This window comes from Alosa pseudoharengus, unplaced genomic scaffold (assembly GCF_046254945.1).
Source record: "Alosa pseudoharengus isolate Yale_2024_CS ecotype anadromous, Long Island Sound unplaced genomic scaffold, YU_APseudo_1.1 YU_APseudo_1.1_scf_15, whole genome shotgun sequence".
NCBI classification, from domain to species: Eukaryota; Metazoa; Chordata; class Actinopteri; order Clupeiformes; family Clupeidae; genus Alosa; species Alosa pseudoharengus.
In genome coordinates, this window is record NW_027468620.1 from 34828267 (window position 1) to 34853654 (window position 25388).

General features: G+C 44.4%; 1 protein-coding gene across 1 annotated transcript in view; it reads right to left on the minus strand.

Moving 5' to 3' along the window:
• Positions 1-24344, minus strand: part of pyroxd2 (pyridine nucleotide-disulphide oxidoreductase domain 2) — a 26208-nt gene extending 1864 nt beyond the window's left edge. Inside the window, exons 1-14 of the mRNA XM_076285162.1 lie at positions 24224-24344; positions 23633-23652; positions 23161-23254; positions 22053-22126; positions 21558-21713; positions 14733-14886; positions 12057-12118; positions 11790-11887; positions 8819-8960; positions 8059-8193; positions 7622-7694; positions 5710-5866; positions 3906-4060; positions 286-392 (exon numbers count right to left, since the gene is read on the minus strand). Coding sequence (XP_076141277.1) covers positions 286-392; positions 3906-4060; positions 5710-5866; positions 7622-7694; positions 8059-8193; positions 8819-8960; positions 11790-11887; positions 12057-12118; positions 14733-14886; positions 21558-21713; positions 22053-22126; positions 23161-23254; positions 23633-23652; positions 24224-24344 — 1548 coding nt within the window. The remainder of the gene's footprint in view (positions 1-285; positions 393-3905; positions 4061-5709; positions 5867-7621; positions 7695-8058; positions 8194-8818; positions 8961-11789; positions 11888-12056; positions 12119-14732; positions 14887-21557; positions 21714-22052; positions 22127-23160; positions 23255-23632; positions 23653-24223) is intronic.
• Between the last annotated feature and the right edge of the window lie 1044 nt (positions 24345-25388).

Consider the following 25388-nt stretch of genomic DNA (forward strand, 5'->3'; position numbering starts at 1 on the left):
AACAAACACACACACATAAACAAGACCAAGGCTTGATACTATACATAGATACATACAAACAAACACACACACATAAACAAGACCAAGGCTTGATACTATACATAGATACATACACACACACACACACATAAACACATACACATAAACACAGACACACACATATAAACACAGACACACACATTAACACAGACATACATCAGCCATTTTCACATATGACCTCTGGATCCCCAAATCAGTCCAAACACCCACTCCAGCTCTAGGAGTCACACACAGACACACACTTACCCCCCCTGTCAGCCCGAACACTCTCTCCAGGTCTGGGGGTGTCAGAATATCCGTCCCTACGATGGAGCTCTTGAAGCCTGGGGCGTACTTCTCCACCCAGTCAAACACTGTCAAAACATACACACGCACGCACGCACGCACCAGGGTTTATGTTAGCCGGCTACAACCGAAAATTGGCCGCTTTCACATGTAGTTGTCCAGTGGGTAGGGGGCGCTAGATGCTGTGCTATTACCAGGGCTGTGAGTAGGGGGTGCTAGATGCTGTGTTATTACCAGGGCTGTGGGTAGGGGGCACTAGATGTGTTATTATCAGGGCTGTGAGTAGGGGGCGCTAGATGCTGTGTTATTACCAGGGCTGTGAGTAGGGGGCGCTAGATGCTGTGTTATTACCAGGGCTGTGGGTAGGGGGCGCTAGATGCTGTGTTATTACCAGGGCTGTGGGTAGGGGGCGCTAGATGCTGTGTTATTACCAGGGCTGTGGGTAGGGGGCGCTAGATGCTGTGTTATTACCAGGGCTGTGGGTAGGGGGCGCTAGATGCTGTGTTATTACCAGGGCTGTGGGTAGGGGGCGCTGGAGTAAGAGTGAGAGGCTGTGATCACACAGCAATGAACTTACAATATGAACATACAATGCTGTTTTTAAGATTACCTGAACCCAGCCACAAAATGTTACTAACCCATATCAAAATCATTTGATTCTCAGATTCACAAAATGTTACTAACCCATATCAAAATCATTTGATTCTCAGATTCACAAAATGTTACCAACCCATATCAAAATCATTTGATTCTCAGATTCACAAAATGTTACCAACCCATATCAAAATAATTTGATTCTCAGATTCTCCACTACTGCTCTTCTGTGGTTTATTTTATTTTATTTTATGGATGTACGCTATAGGCTTTAGGCATTTGTCAGTTCGTAATGACTGCACAACAGAGTTAACTGACTAATATTTAATAAACTGCATTGTTGTATACAGTTTGTGTTTGATCACCGTTTAAATGGATGCAATTATTGGGATACTTAAAACATATGTCCCATAGTTTTCCTGTGTGTCCGGTAGTATAGAATATTAACAAAAATTGTGTCCGTCTAAGCATAACCTCTGACACACACACACACAAATCTCTACAGGATGTGTCTTGCAACATTAGTGTGTAAATTACACACACTTCCTCTTCCTCATAAACTTCATTAACATGCACAGTCACTCACACATTTGCACACACACACCAGCACCAATGTGATGTGCTTGGTCAGATGACACTTTAAAAAACTAGGAGTTGAGAGAAGATGGGAAAACAGATACAAACCAGAAAGTGAGGGAGTAGTAGGAGTTATCTCTGTCATTTGGGAACATACTGTACACTGAGATTACCGTAGTGTGTGTGTGTTTGTGTATGTGTGTTAGGGTGCATCATCCGGCTTGACATATGCAAATTAATCTGTCCCTATGCTTATTATGTTCCAATGAGCAAAAAAACATTCCTGGTACATTTTGAAGTAAATTGGATAATATTTAGGTGGCCCACCATTAACCTTTATGAATGGTCGAAATTGTTGCCAAATTCAGGAAATCCCCTGGCAATATGGGGGACTATGGGGGTATATTTCACATTATTTCACTATTATCAATTTGTTAGCCAGTAGTTATTTGAATAATAACTGTATTAAGGGCATAAAGCACACAGCTCACTGGATAAACATTGGGTTTCTTTATGTTGTCATACATATTTTGGTGATTTTTCTCAGAAAAACATTTTTTTTTTTTCTATTTTTATTTTTGATGAAAAACACCTTAATGTACTGTAACACTTGTCATTAATCTTTTATTTTAACTGTTGTTGCTATGGTGTTATAGAAAATCTCATACCGGTAATTCCAAATCAGATATAGGCTACATGCGTGGGAATGTTTTGTTTAGTGTAGAGTAGTAGTTGTCACACAGGATTACATGAACTTTCTTGCAACATGGCTTTTAGTGGAGAGTGTATTAGTAGCCTAATGCCAATCCACAGTCTTCAAAATGTACTCTGTCTACAAGACAATCGTCTTGGATATTTGGTTTGGGCAGTGGCCTTGTTCAGGATGACTCGATTATCACTGGATCCCGACTTCCAAACTGTTGCCAAGTTCTCAGGTGCTTCATGTGGTATCTTTCGGATGGTTCATCAGAAAACAGAACAAAGTGGGAATCAGCAAATATTGTGTGAATGTGAAGTGATAATGACTGATCGGATTAAAGTATAAACGGCAACAAATATGATACGTATTTTACATCGACTTGGTGGGCCACATATATATTGTTTTCCAGCCTTCAAATTTGGTACTGGGCAAACCCATGACAGCAAGCTTTTATTGATAGTTTACTTTCATGCTGTTTGTTGAAAATGCCTGGCAAAGGCCATTTTTATGGCATCTTCCAACAACAACATGTTACATTTATATAGCACTTTTCTCAACACTCAAAACGCTTCACATGGAAAAGGGGACCTCACTAACCACCACCAATGTGTAGCACCCACCTGGGTGATGCACGGCAGCCATTGTGCGCCAGGAACGCTCACCACACACCAGCTTGAGGTGGAGAGTGAGGGAGTGAATGAGCCAATTACAGTGGGGGATGATTAGGGGGCCAGATTGAATGAGCCAGGTTGGAAATTTAGCCAGGACACTGGGGAATCCCCTACTCTTTGCCATGGGATCTTTAATGACCACAGTGAGTCAGGACCTCAGTTTAACGTCTCATCCGAAGGATGGCATCTCCTACAGTACAGTGTCCCCGTCACTGCACTGGGGCATTGGGATCGATCTTTTTGGCCAGAGGGAAGAGTGCCACCTACTGGCCACCCACCAACACCACTTCCAGCAGCAACCTAGTTTTCCAAGGAGGTTTCCCATCCAAGTACTAACCGGGCCCACACCTGCTTAGCTTCAGTAATTCAGCTAAGACAAGGAATCCGTTGGTCTGGCTGCTTCCCCCAAAATGTACACTACTGCCATATCTCAGGAAGTAATAAAGATAGACACACAACCCACACCAAATGATGCGGAAAGTTCATATTTATATTCAACTTCCATTGACATTATAGGGCTAGACCCATTAGTTTTGCCGTTATTTAAGAAAAAATGATATTTTCAGCCTAGCTTTATGGACGTCTTTAGTTGGAAACTTCAGAGGCTCGGTGGGCCACCTAAACATCAATAGAATTCAATACAATTTCTCATGGAAGTTTTATTTGGTTAATGGAACAAAATTATTCTAGGGACAGATTGATTTTCAAATTTCTTTTAAAACGTGAGGCGGATGATGCACCCTAATGTGTGTGTTTGTGTAGTATGGATATGTTACTGCTGTAAGCAACTCTTTCAAAGCAATATTTAGATGTATTTTACTTGTCTATTCAAATAAAGAAATAAAATGTGTGTTTGTGTGTGTGTGTGTGTGTATGTGTGTGTGTGTGTGTTAGTGTACATGTGACATAGTTCTGCGTCTCCTCTCCTGAATCCTCACAAAGGGTGTGTGTTTGTGTGTGTGTTTGGCATAGTTCTGCTTCTCCTCTCCTGAATCCTACCCCTCGACCTTTAACCTTTCACCCCGCTGACCCCTGCTGACCGTTGTTGGCGTAGTCCTGTTTGTCCTGCTCGCTCCAGGGACGTCCGCCCTCCAGGGTGAAGGGGGTGAACTGGGTGAAGAACGACACCACATGGCAGCCAGGGGGCGCCAGGGAGCTGTCCAGCACCGAGGGGATGGTCATCTCCAGCATGGGCCTGCACACACACAGGTGAGGTGTGTTTGTGTGTGTGTGAGGTGTGTGTGGGGTGTCTGTGTGTTTGGTGTGTATGTCTCTGGTGTGTCAGGGCTCCAGAGTGCGACCAATTTGGTCGCATATGCGACCTAATTTTTCAAAAGTGCGACTAAAAAAAATCGGAGGTCGCACCGGTGCAACCAGCTATTCGAGAGAGGAATAAGTGTCCGCATTGAAACTCTACCTTTGGTTCAATAACAGACACATATTTGGCCAATATCGTGATTTAAACAAATCACAGATAGTGAAGGGCGGGACCTCCCCTCTGATTGGCCGTGGCCCAGTGCCTGTGTGTAAATTTGAAAATGCGTGTGCTGCAGAGAGAGAGAGAGAGAGGGAGGTCAGAGACCCGTCAGATAAACAGAGGATGTAGTTGCATTACAGTGTGGTCACATAGGCCGAGATAAATGTTCCCTTTCCCCACTGCCTTTCAGCAGCTGGCAGCAGCAAACCGATCAGACGAGCCCGAGATGATGATCAAGTTTATCGTTGCCTACGATAGGCCTAGTGAAACTTTCCTTCACCAAGTTCAGTCCGAAATCATTATTCACCAGAAATATAGTTTGAATGTAAACCCGACGTACATGAATGCCACTTGCGACAAATTTATAGGAGTCGTTGCAGATGAAAAGACGTCTTAAAATTGCGAACAATGCATACAAGGCCTTCGCGAACGACAGAGATACAGATATCGCCGAAAAGGAGTGCGTCATTGACCGCAGTTACATGCAGGGAGTAACCCGGTTTTCAACAGCAATATTCGTTTTGCCCGAGAGTTGTGTAAACTCATTCTGATGGCATCAATCAATTTAATCCGGTATTTGGCGCAAACCGAACATCGCTGCTACACTTAAAGCCCGAATATTCCATGCATGTATACAGTGGTCATTGTGTACGGTGAATTGAATGGACACATTTAGATCGAGCATGACAAGTCATTGCAATAGCCTATAATAATAGGCCTACCATTTCGTTACTGCATGTAAATTGCATTGTGGGGCTGTCAAATGATTATTGCAATCATCATTGCAAAATCACATAAAAATCCCCCAGGCTACTTGGAACATCTCTTTAAATTGTGCTCAAATACATTTCTATGGAAGATGCTAGCATGGCGAGCTGGTTTAGCCAAGGCCTAAAGATTATGAAGGATAGTATGTAAAACATTGAGCCATGAGATGTGCAGTTTGAAGCCCTTAAAGACATGCACTGTTAATTTACTCACTGTTATTTTTATTTAATACATCTTGAGATGTTTTAAGTTTAAATTTTAGCTCAGTGAAGCACTTAAAGCACCAACACTTCATTAAGTTACTTTTCTTGTAGAATTGTAAATCATAAGTCATAGGACAACCTATATAGGACAGTAATTAAGGAAAAAAAGTGAACCTGCTGCGGTGTTAAATGTGATGTGGTTGAAAATTTGGGTGCACCTAACTTTTGTGCTGGTGCACCTAAGAAAAAAAGTTAGGTGCACCAGTGCAACCAGTGCAAAAAGTTAGTCTGGAGCCCTGTGTGTGTGTGTGAGGTGTGTGTGTGTGTGTGTGTATGTGTGAGGTGTCTGTGTGTTAGGTGTGTGTATGTTTGAGGTGTGTGTGCGTGTGTGTGTACCTTGATGAAGGGCGTCCCTGCTGACACTCCCTATAGGCTTCCTCCAGCACCTCCACGCTCTCACAGTTGAGGTGGATGGAGCACTGGTGATGCGGGCCTGCCACTCCTTCCGCTACGTTCGGCGCCGCCAGGAAGTTTGGTAGTCGGTCAACAGCCACTGGGAGTCAGGGTTAGCATGTTAGCATTAGCATGATCCTATCATAAAACTAGTACAGGGTTAGCATGTTAGCATTAGCATGATCCTATCATAAAACTAGTACAGGGTTAGCATGTTAGTATTAGCATGATCCTATCAAAAAACTAGTACAGGGTTAGCATGCTAACATTAGCATGATCCTATCAAAAAACTAGTACAGGGTTAGCACGCTAACATTAGCATGATCCTATCATAAAACTAGTACAGGGTTAGCACGCTAACATTAGCATGATATACACATAGGGGGCCATCTCTAGTACAGGGTTCACATTGTGGTTTGCATTAGTTAGCAGGAGCTGTCTCGGGGACATACGGTATTTCAGAATATTAAAATTATGTTTGCTTTTCATTAACTACTGATTTCAGGGGCATACTATACTGTGTCTTGGTATCTGGCTGGATGAAAAACTCACATTTAACTACCATATAGCCATCCTAGCAAAAACACTGAGAAAAAAAATAGGTTTCTTCTACAGAAACAAAGCCAGCCTCCCTATGGAAAGTAGGAAACAAGTTGTTGAAGCAGTTATGGTGATGTGATATATAAAAATGCTACTGCTTGTTCACTTAAAGCCCTGGACTCAGTCTACCATTCTGCCCTGAGATTCATTACTGGTGATGGCTATAGCACTCATCATTGTGTCCTTTATGGTAAGGTGGGTTGGTCATCTTTGACAGAGAGGAGACAAAATCATTGGCATCTGTTTATTTACAAAGGTATTGTTGGGAAATTACCAGGTTATATTTCAGACATGCTTGTGTGGAATTCTGGTCCCTATCAGACCAGATCAAATGACTGTTTGATGCTCAAGGTTCCTCGTATCCACTCTGAGTTGGGAAAGTCGGCCTTTTGATATAGTGCCCCTACTTCCTGGAATAATCTTCAGTGTAATATAAAAAACTCTATACTTTCCTATAATCAATTCAGATCTGTAATCACAAACCTTCCTATGTCAATTTGTACCTGCTTTAAGTAAATTTCTTTATTATTATTATTTTATTATTATTATTTATGAATTGTTCCCCTTCCTCCTCTATAATGTAATGTATGTTATCTTATTATTTATTTATTTTACTTTTACTTTTACTTTTACTTTGTTTTATTTTATTTATAGGCCTAGCCCTATACCTATACTTTTTTCTCTCTCTCTTTTTACATCTTGTTACTTCATTGTTTCTGTTATCTCGGCTTCATTGAAAATGAGGGCTTCCCTCAATGACCCTCCGAGAATAAATAAAGGTTGAATGAATGAATGAATGAATGAATGAATGAATGCTGAGGCATCGGAGGGTCTTTAGTGGGACCAAATGGATCCAGTTTTACAGTGTTTGTTGTGTTTCATTCTCGACATTGCAGCCGATATATGACACAGATTATTCAGCCATTCAGTCGGTCAATTTTTGTATTCAGCGGGTAGTTTGTATGGCCACTAACTCAATCCAGCTGTTGTGTACTTCAGACTCTAATGCATCTGTCATTCTGTCCAGCTCATCAGAATAGTTTATATGAACAGATACAACCACATGGTTTTACTTTCACTGAGTTCAGCCCGTAGGCTGCATTTTATCTCAAAAGGAAATGCAAAGCCTAGAATAATGAGGAAAATGTTGATTGGTATCCTTGTGAAAACAAGGCGCATACTATTGACCTTGGTGTTGGGAGAGGAAGAGGAGCATACCATTGATTTTGGTGACAGAGGAGGAAGAGGAGCATACCATTGATTTTGGTGACGGGGGAGGTGTAGTCGATCTGATTTATAGCTTTGAGAAACTCTGAAGGTAGAGACTCCTGGGGGGGAAGAACATTAAAGCTACTGAAGTAAGATTAACACTGAACAGATTAATACATTAACACACCAGTAGAGCTACTGGAGTTAGATTAACACTGAACAGATTAACATACCAGTAGAGCTACTGGAGTTAGATTAACACTGAACAGATTAACATACCAGTAGAGCTACTGGAGTTAGATTAACACTGAACAGATTAACATACCAGTAGAGCTACTGGAGTTAGATTAACACTGAACTGAACGCTCTTCTCCTCTGCATGCAGATATACTGTATGCTCTAGACACACTCATCTGATTGGTTAAGGGTCAAGCTCAGGTGAGTTTGAGTTCCAGGTGAGGTCAGAAGAGCAGGGAGACGCACCTGTGGTGTGAGCTGTGTGAAGGTGACGTACGGCGTAGCATTGGACAGAACCACTTTACTGCGGACCTCAGTTCCGTTCTGCAGAACCACACCCTGGGCTCGACCATCGGATCCCACTAGAACCTTATCAACACTCTGATAGACAAAGACAGCAGATGGTAATGTGATACTCACTCACACACAAACACACATACACACACACACACTACTAAAACGTCATTCTCACACACACACACTAATGTGATACTCTGTGAGAGCACTTAAAACTATCTTATAACTATATTCCCAAATCTAAACAGCCATGTTTAGTCATCTTTGACAACATCATTAGGGTAAGGCCCTATCAAACACAAACACACACACACACCATTAGGGTTAGGCCCTATCAAACACACACACACACACACACACACACACACACACACACCATTAGGGTTAGGCCCTATCAAACACACACACACACACACCATTAGTGTTAGGCCCTATCAAACACACACACACACACACACACACAGATTATTAGGCCCTATCAAAATCATTTTCAACATCCTGGCGAAATCTGTTTTAAATTCAGTAACTTCTGACAAACACTGAGACAATTACAGTATCATACCAAGATCTTATACTGTTGCAACCCTAACTGCCACTCCCAACACACACACACACACACAAACGCACACAAATACAATCTGCTAAGTGAGGATGTTCCCTGCCACACACATATAAACACACACACACACACACACACACACACACTCACCTGCTCAGTGAAGATGTCGGCTCCCAAGGCACGGGCAGAGTTAGCGATGGCTTTGGACACGCCCCCCATGCCCCCCTCCACATAACCCCACGCCCCCTTTTCCCTTCCTAGCTCCCCCATCACATGATGCAGCAGCACATACCTGCACACACACACACACACACACACACACACATCACATGATGCAGCAGCACATACCTGCACACACACACACACACACACACATCACATGATGCAGCAGCACATACCTGCACACACACACACACACACACACATCACATGATGCAGCAGCACATACCTGCACACACACACACACACACACACATCACATGATGCAGCAGCACATACCTGCACACACACACACACACATCACACACACACATCACATGATGCAGCAGCACATACCTGCACACACACACACACACATCACACACACACATCACATGATGCAGCAGCACATACCTGCACACACACACACACACACACACACACACATCACATGATGCAGCAGCACATACCTGCACACACACACACACACACACACATCACATGATGCAGCAGCACATACCTGCACACACACACACACACATCACATGATGCAGCAGCACATACCTGCACACACACACACACACACACACATCACATGATGCAGCAGCACATACCTGCACACACACACACACACACACACACATCACATGATGCAGCAGCACATACCTGCACACACACACACACACACACACATCACATGATGCAGCAGCACATACCTGCACACACACACACACACACACACATCACATGATGCAGCAGCACATACCTGCACACACACACACACACACACACACATCACATGATGCAGCAGCACATACCTGCACACACACACACACACACACACACACACACACATCACATGATGCAGCAGCACATACCTGCACACACACACACACACACACACATCACATGATGCAGCAGCACATACCTGCACACACACACACACACACACACACACACATCACATGATGCAGCAGCACATACCTGCACACACACACACACACACACACACACATCACATGATGCAGCAGCACATACCTGCACACACACATACACACACACACATCACATGATGCAGCAGCACATACCTGCACACACACACACACACACACACATCACATGATGCAGCAGCACATACCTGCACACACACACACACACACACACATCACATGATGCAGCAGCACATACCTGCACACACACACACATACACACGAACACATTACATGATGCAACAGCACATACCTGCACACACACACACACACACACACACATCACATGATGCAGCAGCACATACCTGCACACACACACACATACACACGAACACATTACATGATGCAGCAGCACATACCTGCACACACACACACACACACACACATCACATGATGCAGCAGCACATACCTGCACACACACACACATACACACGAACACACACACACATACGCTCGCTTACATGTGCTACCAGTCTCCATTGATGGGGTCAATGTGGAGGTGGTAAGCACCTACAAGTATCTGGGTCTCCACCTGGACAATAAACTGGACTGGTCAGCCAACACTAATGCACTCTACAAGAAAGGACAGAGCAGGCTGTACTTCCTGAGGAGGCTGCGGTCCTTCAATGTGTGCAGCAAGCTCCTCAGGATGTTCTACCAGTCTGTTGTTGCCAGCGTCCTCTTCTATACAGTAGTATGCTGGGGAGGAAGCACAAAGAAGAAGGATGCGGGGCGAATTGACAGGCTGGTAAGGAAAGCTGGCTCTGTAGTGGGAGCTGAACTGGAGTGCATCACTTCAATATCTGACAAAAGGACCCTGAACAAGCTGATCAACATATTGGACAATGAATGTCATCCGCTCTACAGCACTATCAAAAACCAAAAGAGCTTGATCAGCTGGAGACTTCGCTCACTGCCATGCACAACTGAAAGGCTGAGGAAGTCATTTGTCCCTAGGGCCATTGAACTGTTCAATGCCTCACTAAAGGGAAGAGGAGAGATAGACTTCTCTGCTTAGTCTGTCTGCCTCTCCACCCTCTCCACTGCCTCTCCACCCTGTCCATGTTTTGAGTACTGACTGCCCACTACTGCTTACTACTGTTTTACTACTGTTTTACTAATGTACACAGCCTAATGTTTTCACTACTGTTTTTACTGCTACACTGTTTTTCATGCTATATTAGCACACATGATCAATGGCTGCGGTCAGGCTACAGTACATTATACTTTACTCTCCTATTTGTCCATATTATTTATGCTGGTCTCTAGACCTTACTCTTGCACTGTTGGACTAATGTTGGACTACTTTTTGCACCTTCACCATGACACTCACTCTCTTGAGCACCTTGCCAGGCACACATAACTAAGGACTATGGTTGGACTACTGTTTGCACCTTCACCATGACACTCACTCCCTTTAGCACCTCACCAGTCCCGGCCCTGTCACCACAAGCGTCTTATGCTTGATCACCCTCAAGCACATTGGACTTTCTTAATTTAATTTATATAGTGTATTTAGTATTTAGTTTTGTTAGTTTTCTTATCTTTCTTATCTTCTACTGTCTTTATTGTACAGTGGAGTTTAGTTATATGTTTATACTTATACTTATGTTTACCATTTCTGCTGTAAGTGCATGTTGTGTGTGATGTCTGTGTGCTACTGAGACCCTTGAATTTCCCCTTGAGGATCAATAAAGTATCTATCTATCTATCTATCTATCTATCTATATATCTATCACATACATCACATGATGCAGCAGCACATACCTGCACACACACATACACACACACACACACACATACATACACACACATACATCACATGATGTAGCAGCACATACCTGCACACACACACACACCCGCTGCCTGGTGAGCTAGGGCTCATCCTGCCTGCGCACACACACACACACACACACACACACACACACACTCACCCGCTGCCTGGTGTGCTAGGGCTCGTCATGGCTCCTATCACAGAGTCTGTGGCTAACGTCGCTCGCAAGGGCTCTGACTCAAACCAGCGGTTCAGCACCTGCCACAGAGAGACCGCACACACACACACACACACACACACACACACACACACACACACACATGCACAGATCAATCATACAACATTCACTTGAACTTAACGTTAACTTTAAGACTTTAAGAGTGCTTTGCACACACACACACACACGCACACATGCACACACACACACCTTCATTATGGGGGCAGTAACAAGTTCATAGAAGTCTGGAATGTTCTTCCCCAGTTTCAGCCCTGTGGAGAGAGAAAAGAACCGGATCAGATCAGAACCGCACACACAGGAACCCATTTCACAGCAGAACATTTAAAGATCAGAACCGCACACACAGGAACCCATTTCACAGCAGAACATTTAAAGATCAGAACCGCACACACAGGAACCATTTCACCTCGTGAGGAATGAATGCTACACTAGTAGTTTAGTGCTGTGAGTCAGGACTGTGTGTGTGTGTGCAGGGATTAAAGTGAAAAAAAATCTTTGACTGAACTTTTTTCAGGCCATAAGTCATTCGTTGTTCATATCTACCTATAGAGATAGCACCCCTTTTGCGGTCGCGACCTATTGGTTTTTAATGTACAAAAAGATGCAAACAGCAAAGTAAAGGGAGTATTCGCCTTATTCACACGGCGGCCATTGTTTAAACCAAAACGAGGCTACAGGGTACACTTACTATATAATTAATGCCACCTACAGGTGAATGCATAGAACATAACAATCCTATGGTTTGTGTACCCTGTAGCCTCGTTTTAGCCGCCAATGTCCGCCATGTGAATAAGGCGAATTGAGAGTGTTCTTGATTGAGATTGAGCTTTCCTGATGAACAAAAATATATTTTAGTACCATCCCTGACCATTGCTGATTAGCCATTGCTGTTCTTTTCTACTGCAGCAATATTGTAGAAAGGCTTTAACTTACACTCTTATTTAATTACTTCAGGCCAAAAGTGTTTAAAGGGGAGATTTTTTTCTTGTTAATATGCAATTCAACACAAGTAAAATCTATAAAATCAAGTTTGCAAGACTTCTAATTTCCTCATCAAAGTAACGAATCAGAACATTCTAGATATTGTTCATATTTCCATTTGTTGCCTCAACCGCATTTAATGAAAACATGGTAATTTTGAGTTTTACAGACAACTCAGTTTTCCAATGAACAGCAATACTGTGTGTGCTCTTGCAGGAGGTCTGCGCATTTGATAACAACAATCTGGAGAGGGCGCTTTTGTCTTCAGCAACAGATTGTATAAGGTTGACAAGAGGTTGCGATATGGTGAGGTACAGGTCGTGTTGCGCTATGAAAGAACATGCGTAGCCTACTTTCTAAACTTAAAAACGGTCAGCCATAGATAAACGTAGCCTACCTCTGTCGTGGTGGCTAGTTGCACCAGGTAGGGAAGATGTCCTGAAGTGCACGAACGTTAACCTTATGGTGGTCTTCTGATTGGTGGCGTGCTAAAACGTTTTCCTATTGCATCCATAAACAATTTTCTTGCAGCAAACCACGCAAAAGCAAACCCCTGGCACTTTCTTTACACCATGGCTTGTTCGTTCTCCCCCATTTCCAACAGCCGGCCATCTCCATTTATTTTTTAACTTTTGACACCTGCCTTCCTTTAGCAACAATGCATTCATGACAGCTAGTGGCCTTGCCAAATAGACGCACACAAATCATGACGCTACTATGCGAGGTTCTGGTAGGCCTACTGGTTATAGTTTTGTGCTATAAATTAATAATATTTTATAGCAAAGTTTTATGTTGACTATTTTAATTGCATGGTTATTTTTTGTCAACATACACTCACAACCTACTGTCGTTAAATGTGAGGCCTAAGCAAAATAGGCTACAAGGCTGTCTGTGCGTCACAAACACGACTGACCCCTTTACTAAACAGTTCGCGATGATGACAATATTATTATTATTTTATGTTAACACGCTCAGTCAAAACCTTACGTCGCAAATTGTGAAAAACATTGTTGTACATGTCATAACAGACGGGCTAATAAATTGCATAGGCTATATTGCGTCGCTTTACACATAATATTAGTTGCATTGATTAAAAACTGTAACAATAATAGTAGCCTACATCGGGTGGCATAGCAGGCTATCTGTTCAAGTCATAGGTAACACCGAAAATGAATGACCTCCCCTGACAAGAGTTCGCGATAGTAAGAAATTGTCTACATTGATGCACGGAAAGAACACAGCCTACGCTTCTTCTCCGAATTCGCACATAGAGCTCACAATATCATATCCTAAAAAGTTAAACGGATTGGCCAACCTCATCAGCTGTCTCGATTGTGTCACTATAATCCAACTTTTAGACCGTTATTAGTCTTCAACATAAACAAAGCGAAACTCATGGCTGACGTAGGCTATCTTCTTGAGCGGTCACTGATTGAGACACAGAAAGTTCTCAAGAACACTATTCGGTCTTTAAACATTTACCATCACACACATTAATTCATTGGACCTAATATTTGTAGTTGCCTTAAAAAAGGAAAAGAAAAGGTGATAGCCCCCCCCTCCTATTTTTTTTCTCATCGGATCTGCATCGATCTCAAATATGACATTTCTAAAATCAAATTGACGGAAATCCGTCATACGACGGAGAACTTTAATCCTTGGTGTGTGTGTGCGAGCGCATGTGTGTATGTGGCTGTGTGCGCGCGTGCATGTGTGTGTGTGTGTGTGTGTGCACGCGCATGTGTGTGTGTGTGCATGTGTGTGGTGTGTGTGTGCACGCGCATGTGTATGTGTGTGTGTGTGTGTGTGCGCGCGCATGTGTGTGTGTGTGTGTGCGCGCGCATGTGTGTGTGTGTGTGTGTGTTGTGTGTGTTTGTAGCGTACCGCTGCGTATGAGCGGCCGTAGAGACTGGAGGGCGGCCAGGCGTCTCCATAGTGACCCCTCGGTGACCCGGGGCACGTCCACCGGTGGCGCATCCAGCAGGGGGTGCACTGCACACGCCAACTTCTCCAGGTGCTGCAGGAAGGACAGGTACTCCTGCACACACACACACACACACACACACACACACACACACACACACACACACCTTAGTGTGACTTAGACAGACACCGCACACGCCAACTTCTCCAGGTGCTGCAGGAAGGACAGGTACTCCTGCACACACACACACACACACACACACACACACACCTTAGTGTGACTTAGACAGACACCGCACACGCCAACTTCTCCAGGTGCTGCAGGAAGGACAGGTACTCCTGCACACACACACACACACACACACACACACACACACACACCTTAGTGTGACTTAGACAGACACCGCACACGCCAACTTCTCCAGGTGCTGCAGGAAGGACAGGTACTCCTGCACACACACACACACACACACACACACACACACACACACACACACACCTTAGTGTGACTTAGACAGACACCGCACACGCCAACTTCTCCAGGTGCTGCAGGAAGGACATGTACTCCTGCACACACACACACACACACACACATACACACACACACACCTTAGTGTGACTTAGACAGACACCGCACACGCCAACTTCTCCAGGTGCTGCAGGAAGGACAGGTACTCCTGCACACACACACACACACACACACACACACACACACACACACACACCTTAGTGTGACTTAGACAGACACCGCACACGCCAACTTCTCCAGGTGCTGCAGGAAGGACAGGTACTCCTGCACACACACACACACACACACACACACAGCAGTTGAAGGCCCATAGGAGCAGGCCACACTCCTCTCCCACCCCAGCACAGTCCACACACACACACACACACACACACCTTAGTGTGACTTAGACAGACACCGCACACGCCAACTTCTCCAGGTGCTGCAGGAAGGACAGGTACTCCTGCACACACACACACACACACACACACACACACACACACACCTTAGTGTGACTTAGACAGACACCGCACACGCCAACTTCTCCAGGTGCTGCGGGAAGGACAGGTACTCCTGCACACACACACACACACACACACACACACACACACACACACACACACACCTTAGTGTGACTTAGACAGACACCGCACACGCCAACTTCTCCAGGTGCTGCAAGAAGGACAGGTACTCCTGCACACACACACACACACACACACACACACACACACCTTAGTGTGACTTAGACAGACACCGCACACGCCAACTTCTCCAGGTGCTGCAAGAAGGACAGGTACTCCTGCACACACACACACACACACACACACACATTAGTGTGACCAAGGGCGTCAGTTTGTTTTTAGAAGTGGTGGTGTGTGGAGTGTGTTTTGAAAAGTGCGGGGTACCCTTATGTAAGCTATTCATCCATTCAACTCTGCATTACAATATGCTCAACAGTAGTGTTGCGCCGGTTAAGGTTTTTTTACATCCGCACCCACCCGACCCGTCAGGAGAGTCAATCTGCACCCACTCGACCCTCAATATGCACTGATTAACTACCCGAACCTGACCCGACCCGACAAAAAAACAACAATGAGACGTCGTTTTGCCGCAACGTGTGTCTGAAAACGAGGTGAAAATGTGCAGGCCTGCTGATCTGTTCACATGATGTGGAATTTTGGGGAGGCAGCATCAGCTATTAATGTGACGTGCAACAACCTGCGTTGGCCGTGATTCCCATTTGAAAATCAGAGGTTCACAGGCTACTGTGGCCTTGGTCAGTGGCGCCGCCAGCCGTAATCCTATAGCCTACGCACTGTGCGTACGATTCATTCATGAAATCATTCAATACAACAATAGAAATAGCTTGTGTACTGTCTTAATTGAAACATGCTTCACACACAAATGATAGCCTAGGGCAAAGAGAATGGACATCTCAACATAAGGATAGGCCTACATTAGAAGATGATGGTTGGTGTAAACTTTTTCACACGACGTGATAAGCAGTTCTGGCGCTTAAAAATGCAACGTTCCATTCAGTCATAAATCATTCAAACGTAGGCCTAGTGCTCGTCATGAAAAGAAAACAGCAGCTTAATATTTTTCATGTGTTTAACAGTAGGCCCAGGCGCACTGTATCAGTTATGCCGTAGGTGAGCTTATTAGGCATTGCATCCTGTCACTCAGTTTGGAACATCGCAGTTCGGGTTGATAAGATTCAGTTAATGCGAGTATGGGTCGTCTCAAAGTTTGGGACAACCAAACAGCACAGTAGGCAAAGCAAATCCTACTTGTTAGGTTACCATATGGCCAGCCCTGACCTGCTGCTCTGTAAGGTATTTCTGTCCCACCCAAATTTGCTGAACTACTTGCGAAGTAGCCTATCACAGACATCACATATCACACGAACGAGCGTTTTCTTAGCTTTTAAACGATGTTGGTGGTTAGTTGTTGTGGTAAACGGTTCGCGAGAAAAGTAGCCTAACTTTAATTTAATCATAGCCTATTTTCTGCACCCGTCTCCCTACCCATTCATCTTGGCTTCGCGAACTTTCCCTCAACACATGACAAACCATATATCAGAATAAACAGCAGACCTTATCGAACACAAAGGTGTAATTAAAGTTTAAAGTTTTAATTAAAGTTTAAAGCACTCCCCTGTACAGTTAGCCATTCCAGAGTAATCCGGTTTTAAATTTGCAGCAATGTCTATATGCATGTCTCCAACTTTGGGGTTCACAATGTGTTTAAATTGTTCAATAGGCCTATGATTTTATAACAGGCCAAATACAAAATAAATGTTACAAATATCGCCTAGATAGCCTATCTGTAAACATTACAATCAGAGGATATACATATAGGGCAGACCGACACTCATGAGTTCATGCTTTGTTTTATCGCTGGATTTTAGGATAGCCTACTATGGCAACCGATTGCATTCCGAGCTACAGTCAACTCTAGCAGGCATTATATGACTGGAGGGTCGGGTGGGTGCGGATGTTAAAAAACCTTAACCGCGCAACACTCGATCCACACATATCTAGGCAGGTGTGCATGCTGTGAGGATGTCATTGTGCGCGCCTATCGCATGGTTTAGACTCGATGATTTCAGTATGTGGGGATTTTTTCGGTCGCAATTGGTTTGCACATTTTTAGAAGTGGTGGGGACAAAATTCAAATTATAGTGGTGGGGACATATCCCCCCCGTCCCCCCCGTCCCCCCCGTAATCTACGCGTATGAGTGTGACTTAGACACACACACCACACATGCCAACTTCTCCAGGTGCTGCAGGAAGGACAGGTACTCTTGCACACACACACACACACCTTAGTATGACTTAGACACACACACTGCACATGCCAACTTCTCCAGGTGCTGCAGGAAGGACAGGTACGCCTGCACACACATACACACACACACACACACACACACACACACACACACACACCTTAGTACGACTTAGACACACACACTGCACATGCCAACTTCTCCAGGTGCTGCAGAAAGCACAGGCACGCCACACATACAGACACACACACACACACGCACAGACACACACAGACACACACGCGTACAGACATGCACATACATGCACAGACACACACACGTACAGACATGCACATAGATGCACATACATGCACACACACACACATGCACATACATGCACACACACACACACACAGTGCGATTTAAGCCTAATTTATGCTTCTGTGTCAACTGGATGCAGTGGCTATGCCTCGGTGCCATGAACCTTTTTCAGTTCTGTATGTCCAGTGTCTTATGGGGAATTTCTTTTTGTTTTAATCATTTATATAACTTTATTTTCTCATGTCATCTGCTCTTTTACACTAGAGGCCTTTTCTTTGTGTGTTCATCCCTGTACCCTAGATGACCTGTCAAAGACATACTAAGGCGTGTGTGTGTGTGTGTGTGTGTGTGTGTTGGTTAGCAACAGCATTTTGTCTAGGTTTCAGTCCGGTTTTAGAAAGAATCACAGTACGGTAACTGCCCCTATGAAAGTTCTAAATGACATTACCTGCTCCCTAGACAATGGAAGTTCATGTGCTGCAGTGTTTATTGATTTGACTAAAGCTTTTGATACTGTCAATCATAGTATTCTTCTATCGCGTCTATACAGTATTGGTCTTTCTGAAACCGCATTAGGTTGGGTTAGGAACTACTTAAAGAATAGGTGCCAAAGGGTGCAAATTAAGGGGTGTCTTTCTGATAGTCTCAGTATTGAATCTGGTGTGCCACAGGGGTCCATTTTGGGTCCACTGTTATTTACATTATATATCAACAATCTTGGTGATAACCTATCAGATGCAAGTATTCATTTATATGCAGACGACACCATCATTTATTGCCCTGCATCGTCTATTGACAGTTGCATTTCAAAGCTGCAGGAAGCATTTACAATAGTTCAGCGCAATCTCCTCTCTTTAAAACTAGTTCTGAATGATAAGAAAACAAAATGCATGGTCTTTTCTAGGAAACATAAATGTAAATCTTCTCTACCACCTCTTTACACTTTGCAGGGCAAAGCTATATAACTGGTCTCCTTCTACAAATACCTAGGCTTTGTGTTGGAGGAGGACTTATCATTCAAGTTACATGTTAGACAATTACTATCTAAGTTAAGGCTAAAGCTGGGGTTTTACTTTCGGAATAGTGCCTGTTTTTCACAGTCAGCCAAGAGAAAGTTGGTGGAAGCTACCTTCCTACCTGTCTTAGATTATGGAGATGTTTTTTACAGAAACACCACTAAGGCTCTTTTACATTCATTAGATTCTGTTTATCACTCTGCTCTAAGATTCATAACTCGTACACATTACTTCACTCATCACTGTGCACTGTACGAAAGGGTAGGTTGGCCCTCACTTCACTTAAGAAGGTACAAGCATTGGCTTACATTTGTGTACAAGGCCATAGTTGGCCAGCTTCCTCTGTATATGACTAGTCTTTTAACTGTCAATAGTCAAGGGTATAATCTGCGTACAAGTAGATATATTCTTTTAAAAGTTCCTTCAATGAAGACCGAGTTTGGAAAAACTGCTTTTATTTATAGTGCATCAACTGCTTGGAATGACATTCAAAGATCGTTGAAACTTACAGTATTTATTTCAATCAATGAATTTAAGTCATATCTCAACCAAACATTCCAAACTGTCTGCACCTGTTCCTAACTTTTAATTTTGTTTCATTGTCGTATTGTTGTGTGTGTGTGTGTGTGTGTGTGGGTGTGTGTGTGTGTGAGCGTGTTAGTGTATGTGCGTGTTGTGACTGTTGTTTATGTACTTATTTTTACTTTGTCTGTCTCTATCATGTTCACTGTGTGCTGCTACCTTGGCCAGGGCTCACTTGTAAATGAGATACCTATCTCAATGTGATTTTCTTCCCTGGTTAAATAAAGGTAAATTAAAAAAAAATAAAAAAAAAGAGAGTTCATCCCTGTACCCTAGATGACCTGTCAAACAGAGAGTGGGATTTGCCTCATGCTGTGAGCACAGGAGGGTCAGAGGTCATCAGACATCAGATTGTATGTAGATGGTATGTAGAGGTCACAGAATCCACCGTCTTGGTTTGTATAGAAATGAATAGGCTACGTGACATACATGTGAAAGGACAGAAATAGGTGACTGACTTCCATAGCATAGGCTACAGTATAGGAAAGATATACGTGACTTTCTGCTTATCCTGTTTGAAAACGGGTGGTATTGGTGACGTTTTCACAAGCGAGGGCGTGTCGAGGTGTATTGCGGAGAGGCTAATGGCCTGACAGTCTGAACACAAACGTGCCAGGGACATGAGGCTTGTAGCCTGGACTACTATCACCAGGTCGCCTCTCAAATTGAATTTCCCCTTTTAGGGATCAATAAAGTATCTATCTATCTAAATTACCCTGGCCTGGCTCGACGGTCTGAAGCCGGGCTATTTATCTCTCTGAGGACCCTAGGAGTAGTAGGAGCCAGGCGGGGAATGGCAGATTCAGGGCCACCAGAGCAATGGAGTCTCCACTGTAGAGGCGCCTGCACGTAGGCCTTGAGGGATGGAGTGAGGCCTTTGAATACCAGGCAGTGATGAGCGCCATGCACAAGGCTATATGTTTCTCTTATGATGCGTTAACACAGACTCTGGCAGACTTAGTGTCTCGTAGTAATTTATAGCACATCGGCTATCAACACGGCTGACCAATCACAGTTTGTGCGGTCTGCGTTGCCTAAGTAAGTAAGTATATACTCTTTTGATCCTGTGAGGGAAATTTGGTCTCTGCGTTTATCCCAATCCGTGAATTAGTGAAACACACTCAGCACACAGTGAACACACAGTGAGGTGAAGCACACACTAATCCCGGCGCAGTGAGCTGCCTGCTACAGCGGCGCTCGGGGAGCAGTGAGGGGTTAGGTGCCTTGCTCAAGGGCACTTCAGCCGTTCCTACTGGTTGGCAACCCTCCGGTTCCAAGCCCGAAGCCCTAACCAGTAGGCCACGGCTGCCCCACCACCTCCGCCTCAACACGGAGTTACAATGTTTTGGAGGTGTGAGGGCTCGGAGGGGCTACGCCGTTGATTCAACGCAGAAGTTTAGATTAGGCTTCTGACACACACACACACACTGCACACGCCAACTTCTGCAGGTGCTGCAGCAAGCACAGGTACACCTGCACACACACACACACACACACACACACACACACACACACTTAAAGAGTAACAGAAGCACACACACACACACACACACAATTTAATACTACTCTCTGTCTTTCTCACACACACACACCTGAGCATCCTTCTTGCTGAACTTGGAGATCTCTTCCTGGTTCTTGGTGACGTCCGCACCGAGCAGTAGAGAGCGGGGGGGTCGCCCGTCCAGCCCCTCCTCCAGCATAGGCGTGAAGGCGTGGGGGTCACGCATGAACACCCGCAACCCATGCTTCTGCAGAGAGAGAGAGAGAGAGACCTCAACCCATGCTTCTGCAGAGAGAGAGAGAGAGAGAGAGAGAGAGAGAGAGAGAGAGAATGGGAGAAACCTCAACCCATGCTTCTGAAGAGAGAGAGAGAGAGAGAGAGAGTGTGTCTGTGTGTGTGTGTGTGAGAGAGAAAGAGAGAAGGGGAAACCCTCAAACCATGCTTCTGAAGATAGACAGAGAGAGAGAGAGAGAGAGAGAGAGAGAGAGAGAAGGGGGGATCCCTCAAGCCATGCTTCTAAAGACAGGCAAAGAGAGAGAGAGAGAGAGAGAGTGTGTGTGTGTGTGTGTGTGTGTGTTTGTGGTACCTTTAACTCCAGGTCCTGGTAGATGTGTGGCCTTAATAGACTAAGCAGGTATGAGGCTCTGGAGAAGTGGAATCCTATCAGGAGGAAATACACACACACACACACACACACACACACACACACACACACACACACACACAAGTGAGTTTCATGCTGGTGTGACTCAGATAGATAGATAGAGAGATGGAGGAAAGAGGAATTGCTGATCTAGGCCCACATCTGACCCACATTTGACACCAGTCGTACCACAGGACCCACCATAGAACTCGCCGTAGAACCCACCGTAGAACCCACCGTAGAACCCAATGACATTTTCACTCTTAAAGAACCGATCTTTTAGGCTCCGCCCCTCAGCTCACTCCTCTTTCTCTTCCTGCTTCCCACCGCTGGGCAGGACCAAGCAGAGCTCCATGGTAACAAGCAGAGCTCCACGGTAACAAGCAGAGCTCCATGGTAACAAGCAGAATTATGCTGCTTTTCATCGCAACGCCCAAGCGCAGCAAAACAACACATTCTTCCTGCTGCAGCAGTAGACTGCTAATCCACAGAGTGTCTGCAGATGGTCAAGGTCGAGCCCACAGCTGCCCACAGATATGGTCGAGGTCAAACCCGCAGCTGCCTGAAGTTGTTAACACGACACATGAAACTGTATCTCTTGATAAAGGAAGCTGTCCCAGCACCACTGTTGATTTCCTAAACTTTCCAGCTGACATTGTGCTTCAGTGCATTCAGGCCCCGACAAGAACCCCCCCCCCCCCCAAGTCCGCTGTGATCTGGTGACTCTAGCCTAACTCTGCTGTGAGCTGTGTCTTTAGCTGATGTCTAGTCTTCACTAGTCAGCTGGTCTTATTCCACATTCTCATCATCACTAGTCAGCTGGTCCTATTCCACGTTCTCATAATCATCACTAGTCAGCTGGTCTTATTCCACGTTCTCATAATCATCACTAGTCAGCCGGTCCTGTTCCACGTTCTCATAATCATCACTAGTATGTTAGTCCTATTCCACGTTCTCATAATCATCACTAGTACGCTGGTCCTGTTCCACGTTCTCATAATCATCACTAGTACGCTGGTCCTGTTCCGCGTTCTCTCTCGTCGGTCCTCACCGGGGAAAAGCTCCTCAGTTACGGCGGCTCCACCCAGCACATGTCTCCGCTCCAGAACCGCTGTCTTCAGACCGCCCTTCTGCAGGTACGCAGACTACACACACACACACACACACACACACACACACACACACACACACACATACATTCAAGCATGCACAGTGGTGCACACAAACAAACAAGCAAACACACATACAGGCACACACACACACACACACAGTGCCATGTAAAGATACACACATACAGACACACACACACACAGTGGCATGTACAGATACACACATGCATGCACACACAGTTATTTACTTATTATATATATATATATATATATATATAAAGAATGATGGTGTGTATTCATAATGTATAGCTGATACTTATTATATTTATATATATATATATATATGTATATATATATATAAAGAATGATGGTGTGTATTCATAATGTATAGCTGATGTATGATTTGATACTCACAGCCACAAGTCCATTATGTCCTGCGGGTGAGACACAAAACAATATTCATCACAAATCAATCAATCAGTCAATCAGTATTATCAATCCATTGATCATCAATGTCATCTTTCTGTACAGGGACTTTTACACACACATAAACACACCAGCACACTGGGCTTATCAATCTGATTATTATCACCGATCTCAATACACTGATGATGCCAATCATCGCAGTGCTGTCTTCACAGTGGAGACCAGTAAAACGACACTATCTGTGACATCTCATCAGATAACGTGGTTGTGTGTGTGTGTGTGTGAAGAAAGTGACGGCCAGGAGATGCAACTCAGTTCAAAGTTCATCGTTGACTCCTCGGGTCCGTGAGTTCATGATACTGTCTCGTGCATGGACATTGTACAACCACAAAGTCGGTTGCTGCAGTATGCTCATGCAAATCGTTCAAAAATAACTTCACGCCGACAAAGTTCTGCAGAAAATCAAATGACCGACCCCCGACTACATCGTTACACAATCTCGTCCAGGCAGTCGGGGTGCGCCTGTTTGCACAGTGATTCGTTTTAGCTCGTGCAGGGGGACAGATCAACAGATCCTACCTCCGCCGATGATCACCGCGTCATACTCGGCACGAGGCACAGAGCTGTGGGTCGCGCGGGTCACTGTCCCCAGTCCAGCCACCACGCGCTGGCCGTGTCCTAAACAGACGCGAGCAGCCATGACGAAGTTTGACGTAAGTTTGCTCAGTCCGGAGTCTGGATTCTCTACACTCTCGAGACTCCTCCCCCAGTACCGTGATCCCGGGGAAGAACCGAGGGGCAGTAAAAGCGCTACGGCCAATCAGCAAGTGAAAGACGCGCAAGGGTGGACGGAGCATTGCATGAGTTTTACCGTTTTTCTCAGTGACTTTGGTGCATTTTTCAGATCAGAATTGAATTTCTATAAACTATTTATTCAACTCCACAACATCTAGTCACATCATAGCTAAACACAAATTCTTATTATCTTGAACAAACAATGCAATTGATGCACTTCTGTATCATTGCAACTATTATATTGTTTTTTTATATTGTCTAAATGCGTTATACTAGGTTAATGTTGAGTACTCCATCCCCAAAAAACATGTAGGCATTATTTAATTTCATTAAGGCATTATTTCATTGCTTGATTCATTATATGCAAAAGTGTTGAACTAGCTGCCATAATCATATTTCACACATTTATATAAAACTGTCAGGTGAATCTTAACTTTCACTTATAAAGGGGAATGTGAACCCGTTCTCTACAACAGCTCAGAGGTGGATCCCATGGGCCTTGAATAGGCAAGCACACACACACAGAACAGAACACATAGAACAGAACAGAACAGAACACAGCACACACACACAGAACAGAACACATAGAACAGAACAGAACAGAACACAGCACACACACACAGAACAGAACACATAGAACAGAACAGAACAGAACAGAACAGAACACAGCACACACACACAGAACAGAACACATAGAACAGAACAGAACAGAACAGAACAAAACAGAACACAGCACACACACACACAGAACAGAACACATGGAACAGAACAGAACAAAACACAGCATACACACACAGAACACAGCACACACACACACACACAGAACAGAACACATAGAACAGAACAGAACACAGCACACACACAGAACAGAACACAGCACACACTCACACACACACACAGAACAGAACACAGCACACACTCACACACACACACACAGAACAGAACACAT